Source organism: Geospiza fortis, unplaced genomic scaffold (assembly GCF_000277835.1).
Source record: "Geospiza fortis unplaced genomic scaffold, GeoFor_1.0 scaffold20, whole genome shotgun sequence".
Lineage (NCBI taxonomy): Eukaryota > Metazoa > Chordata > Aves > Passeriformes > Thraupidae > Geospiza > Geospiza fortis.
In genome coordinates, this window is record NW_005054374.1 from 2,965,574 (window position 1) to 2,981,477 (window position 15,904).

General features: G+C 37.5%; 1 protein-coding gene across 2 annotated transcripts in view; it reads left to right on the top strand.

Moving 5' to 3' along the window:
* USP9X (ubiquitin specific peptidase 9 X-linked) overlaps positions 1-15,904 on the top strand; it is a 69,229-nt gene that overhangs the window by 25,293 nt on the left and 28,032 nt on the right. For both annotated transcript variants that reach the window (XM_014308583.2, XM_031060190.1), the window contains exons 14-23: positions 3,524-3,611; positions 5,195-5,537; positions 6,923-7,018; positions 8,612-8,823; positions 10,357-10,597; positions 10,806-10,955; positions 11,050-11,170; positions 11,637-11,767; positions 12,026-12,304; positions 15,464-15,589. In XM_014308583.2, coding sequence (XP_014164058.1) covers positions 3,524-3,611; positions 5,195-5,537; positions 6,923-7,018; positions 8,612-8,823; positions 10,357-10,597; positions 10,806-10,955; positions 11,050-11,170; positions 11,637-11,767; positions 12,026-12,304; positions 15,464-15,589 — 1,787 coding nt within the window. The remainder of the gene's footprint in view (positions 1-3,523; positions 3,612-5,194; positions 5,538-6,922; positions 7,019-8,611; positions 8,824-10,356; positions 10,598-10,805; positions 10,956-11,049; positions 11,171-11,636; positions 11,768-12,025; positions 12,305-15,463; positions 15,590-15,904) is intronic.

Here is a 15,904-nt window from a genome sequence, read left to right on the forward strand (position 1 = left end):
ATCTCAGAAATAACACAGTATGTTCTGCAGGGATTCAATGTAGGTCATTCAGGGAAGACAGAATATTTGCACATTGGAGAGCTTGTAGCTTCCAGTGCACAGGAAAGTGGCCTTCCTGGAATTCATGTGTTTTGGAGTATTAAGTGTATATATATATATGTGTGTGTGTGTGTGTATGTAGATATATGTGTATATATATGTATGTATGTATGTATTTTATATAAGAGATGTCCAAAATACATACATACTTGTGGACTTGTGTAAATAATGGTGCTCTGTGAAGATGGTCACTTCAGCAAGGTGTAGGCCAGTGAGAATAACATTCAGTTAAATCTACACACTGCAACTGTATTTCTCTATTCAGGAATACATGGAGGGGTTTACCCTAATTTAAGTACCTTAACTAATTATAGCATTGCACTAATAATGTTAAAATAATACTAAATTATTTCCTCTGTTTTCAGTATTAGTGTAGGAACTATTTTTAATTTATCTTATTTTTAATTCTCAAACCAAAAGGTCATTGTTGAAAATATTGTTTACATATCAAATTGTTGAGGGCAGAAGAATTAGGCTGATGACTTGCATGATTCTTTTCCTTTCCCAAAAACCCACATTGCCCTGCCCCTCCCCAGCTGTAGTGACTCAGTTAAGCAGTGATACAAACATCTTCAGTGCAATAGGAATTACAAGTATGTAAAGGGTTTAAATTTAATCTAATTACAAAGCAATTAAAATGCTCTTTCTTGAGATTAAGCTGCTACAGAACTTCTCATTTGTATCAAGAGTACAAAAACAGAAGAATAATAGTGTGGGGTTTTTTATTAGGCACTTTATTACATTATTAAGGGTAACCAGGAAATCTTCCTCATGTTCCAGATACTGTGTTCAGACTGTAATCCACAGTTCCTGTGCAAAAACTCTTTAATTTTCAGTTTTATATACTAAATAGAGCAGAACATAGAATGCTGTGATGTTTGTCTTCCATGCCTTCATGGAGGGGGAGAAAATATGCCAGGGGGCTGTATAAATGAAAGGGAATAAATGAAAGGGGAAGGAAGAAGATTATGCATGTGAAATCAGAAAGAACTGGAAGCTGTAGAATTAAGCTTGGCTGGAGAAGGTGAATGAGACAGAGGGGGAAAATTCAAGACCAAGATACAAACAGCACAGGTCAAACAAATGCCATAGAAACAAAAAATGCAGTTGTTCACAGATATTCTTGGCACTTCACACTGCAAGTACTATGTAATTTGGATATTTTAAAATTAATTTTGAATTTGCCATATGTTTGTTTTCCTTGAAGTCTTCCCTAGTTGTGTTCAGTGATGGAAAACAGTGTTTCTAGTCTTCTGTTATTCACTAATGCATAATGTTTTCTGGGATACTCTCCTTTAATGTGTTTGCCCTTTTAGGGTTCAAGGGAAGCCTGATCTATATTTCTGATTTTTTTCTGTGCTCTGTGGTTTTCCCTTCTCTTGAACTCATCCTTTCCTTCAGCTCTGCAAAGTCCTCCATGAGATGAGACAACTGCTTTTGGATTTTGTAGTCCTGAAGGAGGTCACAGTTTCATCTTTTCAAAGATTTATCAAAGATCTTTTGAAGATTTCAATTCTGCTTTATTTATCTTTTTCTGCAATAATAAAAAATCCAAAGTGTTAATGAAATAGTTTCGTAGAAACTGTACCATATGATCTTCTGTGTGTGTTTATCACTAATTATACTTAAATTTTCAACCAGTTGTTTTCTGCTCCAGTGTTTAAGAGGAATTTTTAAGGAGATTACACTTTGACTTGCTGTGGGATGTACAGAATAGAAAATAAATCTGGGAGATGTAGAAAGAATGTGATACACAACATATTTAGGGAAGTAGAATTTTTTTGTAGTTCAGAGTTTTTCAGAATTCTGAAGTACATCCACATTGCCTGTCTGCAGCTGGCTGGATTTGAGTTCTCCTGTCATTGCCACTATTGATGTTGTGTCTGTGAATTAAACTTTAGTCAGGAAGAAAAAGCCCAGGTAGTTCCCACAGTGAAAATAAACAAACACCACCACCTCCCCCTCAACAAATGAAAATCAAACAAAAAACCCACCCTCAACACCCAACACTTCAAGTAATCTATTTTAATTTCTCTGCAATATGCTTATCTACCCCAATTTTTTTCTACTGGAGACACAGCATATTTTACTAATTCTTAAATAATTTTTGTTTACATACTTTTATATTATGTCTTCAGATTTTTTCCACATTTCTCCTTTCACTAATTGCTCATTTATGATCATTTAATGAAGGTTATTATTTAATTTTTAAGGATTTCTGATGAACATAATGTCTTCAGTTTTGCAGACATTAGTTAACTACTGGTCTTGTGTTTCCCCTGTCACTCAATATTTGAGGTAGTATAGCTTTTACACTTGGATATAGAGAGGAGTATTTATGACAATTATTTTTCTCTTTATTTTGAAGCACTGATGTACTTCTTTTTACCTCCTGCCTGATGTAATGGGACGTAGATACTGATTTTCAGATTTGAAGATAAAATTTACTTTTAGTCTTGATGTTGTCATGAGATGGTCTACCCTGGCTGGGTCACCTTAGTTAAAGGCAATCTATACATCTTTGCAAATAAAAAATAAAGCATTAATTAGTTTGTAATGGAGCTGTCATAATGAATGTGTCATGATGAAATACTGCTAGTAGAAATGAAGGTAATGCAAGTGCAGATCTAGATTGTATCTCTTTAATTAAAAAAAAAACCTAAACAACAGCCAATCACCAAACAAAACCACACCAAAACAATGTTCCTGTGAACAAAATTGCTGTTTGTTAAGAAAATATTATGCTGAACTTTGACAAAATGCAGGTAAACATTTGCCTTCATGCCTTACTTTCAAAAGATGACTTCTGTTTCCAGCTTGTCAGTATTACAGGCATTTGGGATTTATGTTTGGAAACTTGCAGTAAATAAAGTTGTCTTATACTTTCTTCCTCTGAGTGATATTGTGTGCATAGCTGTGTATAAAGGTGGTAAAGAAATGGAGTCATGATTTCCTCTGGAGAGGAAAAAGCCTAAACAACAGAAAAATGAAATTTTGGAAAAGATGCTGTGTAACAAAATTAAAGCATCCTCAGAAAAAAAAAGCACTGGATAATTGAGTTATATGCTTGGTGTATTTCTATTTTCAACTGACTTCTGACTTCAAATTGACTACTTGAAAATAGGAAAAAATTATTTGAATATGTAGAGTGCAAGTTCATAATTGTTCTGTAGCACTTTGATTATTCTGAACAATGAGCACATAATTGTTGATTTGATTATAGACCTCAGGAGTCTTTGCCTGTGTTTAGCATAGGAGAAGCATTAACTGGTGGCTGACTGCTGAAAACTCTTTTCACATGCCTCACTGAAAATGTACTGGGCTTGGATTATACTCAGAGTAAGAAGTCTTCAAACACACCCTGTCTTCTGGAGCCAGCATCACTTTTCTGAGTGTGTTGTCTAATAAAATGTTTTATTTGCAGAGCATGGTGAGTATGATCCTCAGACTGTGAGACCAGGAAGCCGCTACAGTCACGTGCAGGAGGTACAGGAGCGACTGAACTTCTTACGGTGAGCTTTAATTTGAACGTTTAACTTCTTTAAGAATGCTTTAAATGCTTTTTGAAGAAAAATGCTTTGCATTTCTCTCTCTTCTATAGCTTTAATTTGTTTTGTTAACTTCTTTCAAAACTCAGATGCAAAAATACATTGAATGTTTTTGGTTTGGTTTGATTTTTTTCCTGGAGGGCTTTTATGCTGCTGTTGGATATATGAAGTAAAGTTTATTAGACTATTTGGAATCCAAGGCTTTTATTCTGCACTAAGATTTGTATTTTTTCCTGTCTGTGTGCAGAACCTTACTGACTTAAATATAGTGTATGGTGGATACAGTTACATTCCTGTTGGGGTAACTTAGTTTCAAATTTAGAGTGTTCCAAGTAGGGATATGGCTGTGTGTCCTTACTTGTATCACACCAGAATTAAATCCATGATCATAAACTGACACATACTTTCCTCAGTCGGTGATGATGTGTTGGCAGCAACTAAGCCCCAAAAAGAAAGTGCAATAAAAAAATTATTTGGATGATTTTGGCCAACTCCTGTTGGAGTAAAATAAGAAAACAAAAGATCTCTGCTCATCATAGAGCTGCAGAATGCTGATGCTTTTTAGGCCGAGTCTCTCTCAACTTTTCATACTCTGTTTTAACCTTGTTTTAAATGAGTAAAACTACTTGAACTGTTATGTTTGAATTATTTCTTCCGTGTTTTGTAAAGGAGATTTACTTTTTAAAATTTTACTGAGAATTTTCATTAACTAAACTGAAGTGTTAACTGTTTAATGAAATTATACAATAGCACATGGGTAGCACACTTAATGTATCATTCCTGCATTTTCAAAATTGTAACTTCCTTAGATTTAAGTTCACTGTTTGTTAATGTAGAGACATTTATGAAATTCCAGGGATGTCAAATGTAGAATATATATGTAGCAATTTCTGAAAAGCAGTGCCATAACTCAGTCCCTGATTTCTTATACATTAAAAAAAATAATAATAAAAATTAATCTAAAGAACTTTGATTATCATTCGTTCCTTCTGAAGCCTCCTTAGTGTTAGCTCTCAGAATTGAACTGCTTAATAATTGTTTCATAATAACTGAACACAAATTAAAAACTTGCTTAAATAAAAGGGAAAATTTCCAGTTCATTGATTTCTGCTTCTGGCTCTGCTCCATGCTATTGATACCTTTTTTGCAATTTTGCTAAATCAAGTCTTAAAACATAGTGAATCATTGCAGAATTAATTTTTTCTCATATGCTGTGACCTGATTTTTAAACTAAATAGTGTGCATTAGGAAATGTGCATTTCTTTGTATATAAAATGGAAACAATGCGTGGTATTTTTGTGTAAGGCACTTTTTTACTGAATTGTGTTCCTTTTTTGTTTGGAATTGATTGGTCATGATTCATTCAAACTTACTAAGATATCATGGGGCTGATTATGAGTGGACTGATGATGTAAATAAAATTCTCATACTTGTGATATATACATGTATAATGTGCATATCCAACTTTGTGCCTGTACTTTTTACTGAATTGTAACTCTGGCTGTGTATTAGACAGTGCTGTTAATTGTCTCTTTGTTTTGCTCAAGATTTTTATTGAAGGATGGTCAGCTGTGGCTCTGTGCCCCTCAGGCGAAGCAAATATGGAAGTGTTTAGCAGAAAATGCGGTTTATCTTTGTGATCGCGAAGCCTGTTTTAAATGGTATTCCAAACTAATGGGGGATGAACCAGACTTAGACCCTGACATTAATAAGGACTTCTTTGAAAATAATGTGCTTCAGCTGGATCCTTCCCTATTAACAGAAAATGGAATGAAATGTTTTGAACGTTTCTTCAAAGCTGTGAACTGTCGAGAAGGAAAGCTTGTAGCAAAGAGACGAGCCTATATGATGGATGACCTGGAATTAATAGGATTAGACTACCTTTGGAGGGTGAGTTAATTGAAGGAAGCATCTGAAAGGTTAACTGCTAAGACTTTCTCAGTCTCTTTATGCTTTTAGGGATGTGTAATTTATTAGTAATGGACTGAAATTACAAAAATGTGCTTTTTCCAACTAAATACATGGCTTTTGACTCCACTGTCTTTGCAGTAAGTATGCAAGTTGGTAACTTTGCAGACTGATGTTAAATGGAAAGTTACTTGAAACTTAAATAGATTTATGTACGTGCATGAAACTAAAAATTTGCCAATACTGTTGGAGAAGGAGAGATCCTTCCAGGTGAATTATCAGTAGATTTCTCTTTTTTTTTCACATGCACATTATAATTAAGCTTTGTTTCTTGCACTTCATTAAGCTATTCCATGGCATTCCTTCTAGTGTGGTAAACTGGAGCAATTCTAGATCAGACCAAGTGATGGCTGGTCTGATTCTTCCTCTTACAGCATTTTGGCTAAACTTGGTGGTTTTCTGGGATCTGTAGATTCCATATAACCACCTATTCTCTGTATATAGAACCTTCCTTTTCAGTAGAAAGGTCGAAGCTTCCTGAAGCTTGCCAAATCTGTTGGTGAAAACCATCAGTATTTAAACTGTAACCTAATTTTTTCAGAGTATTTCTAGTTCTCAAGAGCTGCATTAGAGCCCACAGTGGTGCCCTGTGACATGATTATCCTGGCTATGTGTTTGTAATATGTGTACAGCAGCAGTCCAATAATTTTGGTTGTGGCTTCTTGAAGGGTTGGGTATTTTAATCCTGGTGATAATAGTTAAAACCAAAGTAGATGCCAATTTTTATACAAATAAGTTCACATCGTGTTTGTGAACAGAGACCCCACAGAATGTTAGCATGTTTTAGTTTTGGGAATCAACTTACTCTGATCAGCAAAACTCTTGAGCTGCATACCCTGCAGGCGTCTGTAAAACCTGCTGTCAGACCTGGTGACTAGTAATTAAAATTTAGATTATCATGTTAGAAACAATTCATTTGCTTGTCCCCTTTCCACCCATTCAGAGCCATTTAAATACTTGAAAATTCTGTCTTGTGATGCAGATTGTTGAAGCATCTGAAGTTTTCTTATTTTCTGAAACAAGAGAAAATTTGGAATGTTATGCAAACATGAACATATAAACAGTGCTTTTACTCTGTTTATAGAGCATCAGCCTTTCTTGCCAACTCTGAACTTCAAAACTAATTAATTATTAATTTGAGTGTAAGTTTTATTGAATGTATTTTCTAACTAAGTGTTTTAGTCCCTTTCACCTCAAAAATAATTAGACATGCTGTTGTGTTGAGATACTTATGTAGTAGTTTTGGTTTGCATTTTTGCGCCAGCAAGTTTTAAGAGATGTAAATGCTTTTTTTTCAATTGTGCTAGGTTGTGATTCAGGGAAATGATGACATTGCAAACCGAGCAATAGACCTTCTTAAAGAGATCTATACTAATCTTGGCCCAAGGTTACAAGTTAATCAGGTAAGAAAAAGCAACAAGAAGACTGAATGGAATAAAAATAAAAATAGTCTTTTAAAATAGTCTTTAAATAATAGTCTTAAACATCAGTTTGATGATATTTTTGTAGTTGAAAGATTTGAAAACAGGAAATAGTTTCTGTGTTTTGGCAGGTGAGTCCAACCATCAGATTCTGGGCAGATGCAGAACTAAAGTTTTTTTCTCATTTTTGCAGACTGAACACTCATTAATTTTTCCTACTAAGTTCATCTGCTGTATTTGCTCTTGTTACTCAGAAAACAGTTAATGTCATAAGAGGAGAGCCTTTTGTTGCGCTGCAAATTGTGGCACTTACTCATATGAGTATGTTCAGGAGCTGGGTCTGTGGGGTGTTGTCACAAGCTAATGTAATCTCTTTTTTCTGGCATGCCCCTTACAAAGAGTCACTGAGTTTCTATGTAGTGGTCAAGCTGAGGTCTAGCAAATCAGATATTATCTCCCTGCATTAATATTTGCTGGGAGCTGTATGGAGTGGACACAAAAGAGATACTGGGTTTCTGGGAAGGGGATTTCATCCACAGGGTCCTTGACAGGCTTGAGTAGTGGACCCTTGAGAACCTTGTGAAGTTCAACAAAGCCAAGTGCAAGGTTCTGCAGCTGGGGTGGGGCAATCCCAGGCACAAATACGGGCTGGGGGATGAACAGATCAAGAGCAGCCCTGCAGAGAAAGACTTGGGGGAGTTGGTTGAGAAGAAGCCCAACATGCACTGGCAGCCCAGAAAGCCACTGGTGTCCTGGGCTTCATCAACAGCAGCATGGGCAGCAGGTCCAGACAGGGGGTTCTGCCCTTCTTGTCTGCTCTGGTGAGACCCCACCTGCAGTGCTGCCTCCAGCTCTGGGACCCCTAACATGGGAAGGATGTGGATCTGCTGGTGAGAGTCAAGAAGAGGGCATAAAAATAATCAAGGCCCCTTCCAACCCAAACCATTCTGTAATTATGTGACTGCACAAATTTATTGGAGGAATATTGTCCTTTGGACAATCTCCAGTTGATAACTTGCCAGGTGTATTTCTAAAAAACTGATATTCTACTTGTCTACAAAAACACTTTCATCATCTTCAGAGGTGCCAGTCTGCCAGGTCCAGCACAGCTGCTCTAGGTGGTGAATTCACAGCCATTCAAGCTGTATTTTCCTGCAGTGGCAGATGGCTGGAGGCTTCTCTCTTGCTGTAGGTCTGGGCTTACTAAGCATGCACTGATCTGTCCATCTGCACATGCTTAGCTCTGACACTTCCAGAAGTCCTGGATTTACATGCACACAAGAATTCTTTAACATAGTCTGAGAAAAGGAGAAAGTCCAATTCAGTGTTCTCTGTCCAAATTTTCACTTTTTCTATTTACATACAGTACAGTTACAGCTGCTGATGATGTGAGATTATTGAAGTGCTCACTAATTTAGAGCTATGTTGATGGGAGTTGCTGGAATAAAACAGGTTGATTGAGTGACTTACCTGTTTTGGGTTTGGGGAATTTTTTTCTCTATCATTTGGTCATCCTTCTGAAAAGATGGATTCTAATATGTCTTATAATTACTCCAATTTCTTAATGTAAATTAGGTAGTGATTCATGAAGACTTCATTCAGTCCTGTTTTGATCGTCTAAAAGCCTCCTATGATACATTATGTGTGTTGGATGGAGATAAAGACAGCATCAACTGTGCAAGACAAGAAGCAATAAGGATGGTGAGAGTGTTGACTGTTTTAAGGGAGTATATAAATGAATGTGACAGTGATTACCACGAAGAGAGAACTATTCTACCTATGTCAAGGTATGTGTGAAAAAGCAGTATCATGATTTTGATTTCTGTAAAACTAAACCAGTACTATTATCCCTGGGATTTTTAAATTCTAAATGGTTTCTGTTCAGGAAATGGTTTCATAGTGCTTCAGAATTCCCTTTTCTATGTTACTATATGAAACTATATTTTAAAAAAATTATTTTAAAGATCAGGCAAATACAAGTATATGGGAAAGGGGCAGCAGGCCTAAAAATAAACTTGGTGGTTTCTTCTGTAACTAGCATAACATACCTTGAGGCTCAATTGTTTTGGATATAATTCTTTATTTCAGATAATTACTTAAAAGCAGTACTGTTCTTTACATTAGCATTGGCAAAACTTTTTTGCTTCTCATAGTCTTATTATACAAAAACATGTTGTAAATGTATATATTCACCTTCCAGAATTGTTTGTAGAGATCTCAGTCTTTGCAAGATTAAATTTTTAATTATCTCTAAGTGAAATATTCTGTAAGCTCCTCATGAGGAGGGGAAGAAGAGAACGAGTACTTTGAAGTATATTTATTTTCTGTACACTTTCACTCTTCTTATACTTGTCCTTGAGTGAAAACTTAGCTTAAATCCTTGGTGTCTCTATGGATTTATGATGCAGCTAACATATTTTTAAACATGGTGGAGGTTTTTCATCCACTTACTTTAAATGACCTTTTTGTCAAAAAAATTGCTATTTCTTCATGGTATGCCAGTAATTTGCTGTGTTGCTACAGCTTTTTTTGCTGCATATATTGATTGATTGATGAGTCCTAACAAAGTTTTCTTTTTGATTGTGAGTACATTTTTTATGGGCTGCTTATTTGATTAGACTAATCTTTCACAGGCCTTGTTAGCAAGGAGCTTTGTGAGGAGTTTTTGCCTTTTCTTACATGGGATTAGTTTGTTTGGCTTATCTGGGCGCATCTTTCCTAATGAGCTCTCTGCCATTGTGGGGAGTGTGATCACTGCTAATGTGAAACCATTTCTTCCTTTTTTGACCACTTCAAACTTTCTTTAAAAGATTGTGATTTTAAAAACTGGAATCCTAGCATAAAACTTATAACAGCTTTTGACAGAGGGCATTAAGGCTGATTTTGACAGAAGGCATTAAGGCTTGGCAACCTGATGGATTTTATGATCTTGGTGTATTTAAAGCTTGAGTTGCTTTGCTAAAAGAGCAAAACATCATTGCCAGTCTGATTAAGCTTTGTTTGCACATTTTGATCAGGAAGTTACAAGACAGAGAAGAGACCTAAAACTCTAAGAGACTTCTATAGTTTCTCTCAGTGTTCCTAACCTGACTGTAAATTTGACCATATGATTAATGCATTGGTACTGAGTGTTGGCTTCTTGAAAGATTCTGTGTATGTTGTTGCCATAGTTGCTGGGACTTTTACTAAATCTTACACTGGAAAATACCACATAAAGATTTGATGTTGAAATACCTGCTGCAAAAAATGCAGGAAAGAAAAGAATTTATTTCATGAGAGCAAAAATAACTTTTGCTTTTTTTTTTTCTGTTTATTTTCAGAGCTTTCCGTGGGAAACATATCACACTTGTGGTTCGTTTTCCAAACCAAGGCCGGCAGGTGGAAGATTTGGATATTTGGTCTCACACAAACGACACGATTGGCCAAGTGCGGCGCTGCATCCTCAATCGCATTAAAGCCAACAGTGCACACACAAAAGTAGAGCTGTTCATTGGGGGTGAGCTGGTAGATCCTGCAGATGACAGAAAATTAATTGGGCAGCTGAATCTCAAGGATAAAACGGTAAGTGTTGCAGGCTGGGTATTTACATCAATTTAGATGTTCCTTCCCTTTTGTAAATGCTTGAAAAATATCATGCATGGCATCATTTTTTTTTGTGGAATAATTCCATTCTTCTTCTTATATTATGCCATTAACATTTTATCAGATGCTTATTTGTTGAAGAATCTTAATTTTTGGAGAGTATTAAAACTGTGATTGTGTTTTTCAGCTAATTACAGCTAAGCTTACACAGATAAATTCTAATATGCCCTCAAGTCCAGATAGTTCTTCTGACTCTTCAACTGGTTCTCCGGGCAACCATGGCAATCACTACAGTGATGGTCCAAATCCAGAAGTTGAAAGCTGTTTGCCTGGAGTGGTAAGCATTTTCTGAAATTACCAGTTCAAACGTGTTTTGTCTTACACTTTGTCTTTGGCTAACAGGTTTTTTTTTTAAATTTGCTTATTTTAAGATCATGTCACTGCATCCTCGATACATCTCTTTTCTTTGGCAAGTTGCAGACTTGGGCAGTAGTCTAAATATGCCACCTCTTAGAGATGGAGCTCGTGTTCTTATGAAGCTCATGCCACCAGGTAAAACTTGACTTGATCCTTTTTTTATCTTGTAATATGCTGTAAAATAATTTCTCACCTGATACATAAAAGTAAAGATAGAGGAGTATTTTCTACTTTCTGGTAATTTATTAGTACTGTAATTCATTACTGTTATCCTAATTAGGACTGTAAAAGATTCCCAAGTAGTTATTTCTTATCTGCTATATGAGGTTGCATAGTTTGCAGCTGGTACTGGGGTTCATTGCCACAGTGCAGTGAAAATGGGGAGCATTGCATTTTAAGGTGATTTTGTAGCCCTGCTTTAATAGGATCACTTTTGACTGTTACAATCATTGGAGAACGGTCTGTAGTCTGATTTTGTCTGTAAGTTTTTGCAACTGTTCTGAGACACTTAATTTTTTTCAGATTTATAGTTGTAAATAGTACTAGCTTGTTGTGGAGTACTTTTGCTGCAAAATGCTTATAAGTTGTGTTTTTATTGCAGACAACACTACGGTCGAGAAACTAAGAGCAATTTGTTTAGATCATGCAAAGCTTGGGGAAAGCAGCCTTAGTCCATCTCTTGATTCTCTGTTCTTTGGTCCTTCTGCCTCACAAGTGCTGTACCTAACAGAGGTTAGTGATATTTTGCCTGTTCTTTAAAAATTGTCAATTCTCTCTGTGGCAGTCCTGTCTGTAACATTATGGAAGCCTAAGACCAAACTGTGGTTTGAAATTAACAGTTGAAAATACTGAACAATTTACTGGCATAAATGTATGTGGCCAGTGCTGCCAAAGCATTGCTTGTGTTGTATTGCTACAAATTCTCATGGTCAGTCATCTATATCCAAGCTGATGTATTTCCATTAGTTAACTCTGTATTTCCTTCTACAGGTAGTTTATGCCTTGTTAATGCCTGCCAGTGCACCTCTGGGAGAAGACGCCAGTGACTTCCAGTACAACTTCCTGAAAAGTGGTGGTTTGCCTCTTGTGCTGAGCATGCTGACCAGAAATAACTTCCTGCCAAATGCAGATATGGAAACTCGAAGGGGTGCCTACCTTAATGCTCTGAAAATAGCCAAATTATTGCTAACAGCAATTGGATATGGCCATGTTCGAGCTGTGGCAGAAGCTTGTCAGCCAGTTGTGGAAGGCACGAGTACAATTTCACCGGTAATATAAACCTTCCTTGCTGCAAATAGCAATGTGCTCTGTGTTTTATAATGTGTGCAGCAACATCTCCTTGCTTTTCACTGACAAGCTGTTCTTTGAGTGCATTGCACATCAAGGACTCATGGTACTTTCAGATAATGTTTTGCAGTTCTGAAAAAGAGATCAATTTACTAAACAAATCCTATTTCTTGGTGACTGTAAAAAGTTAGATGTGAGGTGCACTTGCTCCGTATATGATTTTCAATGGTTTGCATGATTGTCAGTACAGGTAACTTCTCATTTTTAACTCTATTCATCCTTCTGGACAAAATGTCCTGCACACAGCAGGATAAACACATCATGTGATGTGTGAGCAGCTGGCTCACAGGTTGGGCACAAAGGGCTGTAGTGAATAGTGACAGAGTGGTGACCTGTCACGGGTGGGGCTCTGCAGGGCTCCGTCATCAGCCCTGCACTCTTCAACATCTTCATAAATGACCTGGGTGCAGGACTGGAAGGGATACTGAGCAAGTTTGCAGATAACACAAAACTGAGAGCTGTTGATGCCCTGGAGGGCAGGGAGGCCTTGCAGAGAGGTCTCAACAAATGACAGGACTGGGCAATCACCAACCATACAGAGTTCAACGAGGGCTGGTGCCAGATTCTGCACCTGGGATAGGGCAACCCTGGATGTATGGGCACACTGAGGAATGAGATGCTGGAAAACAGTGACTCAGAAAGGGACCTGGGTGTCCTGATTGGCCAGTTCAATATGAGCCAGCACTGCCCTGGCGGGCAGGGGGGACATCTGTGTTCTGAGGGACGTCAGGCACAGCATCACCAGCTGGGCAAGGGCGGGGATTGTCCTGCTCTGCTCTGACCTGGGGCAGCCTCACCTTGAGTGCTGGGGGCAGTTTTGGGCACCATGAGATACAAAACTCTTGGAGAGCGTTCCAAAGGAGGGCCACAGGCATGGTGTGAAGGACCTTGAGGGGAAGCTGCGTGAGGAGGGGCTGAGGTCCCTAGGTCTGTTCAGCCTGGAGGAGACTGAGGGGAGACCTCAGTGCAGTTACAACTTCCTCATGAGGGGCAGAGATGGGGCAGGCACTGATCTCTGCTCTGACAGTGACAGGACCTGAGGGAATGGCCTGAAGGTGTGTCGGGGGAGGTCTAGGTTGGGTATTAGGAAAAGGTTCTTCCCCAGAGGGTGGCTGGGCATGGAACAGGCTCCCCATGGCAGTGGTCACAGCACCAGCCTGGCAGAGCTCAAGAAGTGTTTGGACAATGCTCTCAGGCACATGGTGTGATTCCTGGGGATGGTTCTGTACAGGGCCAGGAGTTGGACTTGATGATCCTTGTGGGGCCTTCCAACTCAGCATATTCTGTGATAAATGTGAATTCCCCATTTGTGAGGTTCCATCTTAAATTTATTTCTTGATGTATCAACTTGTCCTCAAGAATACACAGAGAGCCCCACTTCAGAGCACTTAATTCCAAAATACTGACTGAGATCCATCTCTGAATTGGAGAAGTGCATTCCCCTTAAATCTCAAACATAAGTACCTGTTCTGGTTAGCTGCATCCGTTAGAAGATACATAATTAATTATTTTTCAAGTAAATCAAAACTCTTAATGATTACAAAGAAGTGAAGATCCTTTTTATGCCTCATGTTAGAGTATAATAGGAATATATTAATGCAGACATGTTTGCCACCCTGTCTTTCATCTTTTTAAAATGAGTACATTTTACTGCCCTGTTTTCTTACAACAGTTATTTAAAGGGCAGTTTGGAACACACATTGCATCACTTGAGTCTTGAAGTATTGTTTGGAACAGACTTAGGCTGACTTCTTAGGAGGTACTAACATGTGTCTGCAGTTGCTGACTTTCACTATTTGGAGTTGCAAACATCTGATTTCATAATAACTGATTTGTTGGGAAAAACACTTATTCTCGCTGTCACCATCATCCTCTTTGAGGGACTTTTGGTATTTTTTATTCCCCTGGGATGCAGGTGGGATTCGTTAAAATTTTTAAATTCTCTTACCTTAAGCACAAGTACCAAAGCATAATTTCTGTCTTGGCTTTCCATCACTATTTAGGAGAAGTAGGCAACCAAGGTTATGTGTCTGTAGTTTTTCAGTTATTGGTTTGTTGCTGTCACTAGTAACTTTAAAATTGTTACTTTCTTCCTTGTTTTCATAGAAGGTTGAATTAATAATGTTAAATACAGTGTTCTTGTACACAGAACTGATTTACCCCATATATACTGCTGTTGATCACTACCAGTAGCATCCAATAGCTGAGTGACTGTGGAAGCTCTGTTAGTCTTCAGTGGAGGCTTTGTAACTTTGCTCTCTAAATCAAGTGTCTTAGTGAAGCTGACAAAGCAAGGGATGTGACTAAAACCAGACCTTACCCAGCAGCCTCACAGTGTGTCTTTTGAGCAGCATTTGAGATGGGCTTTTTGAATAAACTGGTACAGGAAAATGAAGATACTCTTCTGTTTTAATTTGTAACCACAGCTCACCATCTTTTGTTTGTCTGTGAGAAGGAAACAGCCATTTCAGGTTTTGTCAAAACTATGGAGCTCTGGCAGACTAAGGAGAGAGGAATCTATGCTCAAACCAATACAAAAAAAAGATAAAAACTTGTCTTGCTGTTTCTGTTTTGAAAATATTATTAAAAACAGGAGGGATCATTTTGAGCAAAATTCTTCAAGAGTAACTGAAATATTTAAAATGTACTTTAGTATAATAAAAACTGCAGCTGTATTCTGTCTGAACACTCTTATCTAATCCAGAGGGACCCCCCATGTTTGACCAAACCCTTTCTTTCCCACATCTACTGAAAGGGAAGGAGGCATTGTAACAGAAAAAAATTCTGTCAGCTTAAAGTAATCCGATCAATAAACAAGCCCCCAAACCTAATGAGTTTTGAGCAAGTGCCTTTCCTTTCAACTACTTGTACCCTGTGATCGTCCAGTGCAGCATAGTGTCTTCAGGTGTGATGGTATCTGTTTGAAAATGAAGAGATTTATTTATGTTGGCCTTTGCACTAAGTTTTCCTTCCAAGATCTTATCTACTTCTATCAAACTTTTCCAAGTAACTTTAGATCTTCATATCTTTTTGCTTTTTTTTTCCCATGTAAAAGTAAGTATGAGAAATACTTTCTTCCAGATAAACCAGGCTACGCATGACCAGGCAGTGGTGCTACAAAATGCCCTACAAAACATTCCTAATCCAACTTCAGAATGCATGCTGAGAAATGTAGCAATACGTCTTGCACAGCAAATATCTGATGAGGTTGGTGAATTCCTTTCTGTATCACCCTTTTCCTTATAGCATCTTTTCTATTTTCTTAATCCTTAAATTTGTTGCTTTGTAAGACACAGATTTTCCTTTTAAAATGTTTTAGGTAATGATCATATGAAAGAGAAAAATCTCAAATCATTGCCAGTGTATCTTTATATATTGAAGATGCTTTAATGACACAAATGAAAACCTCAGTAAGGCTAAACAATGTGCTTTGCAAACATAGTGGTCTTATGTGTATGGTGTGGCCAAAGCCCATTTGGATCTGGAATCAGGAGTCTTGTTAGAAAACGTCAGTGAATTCAG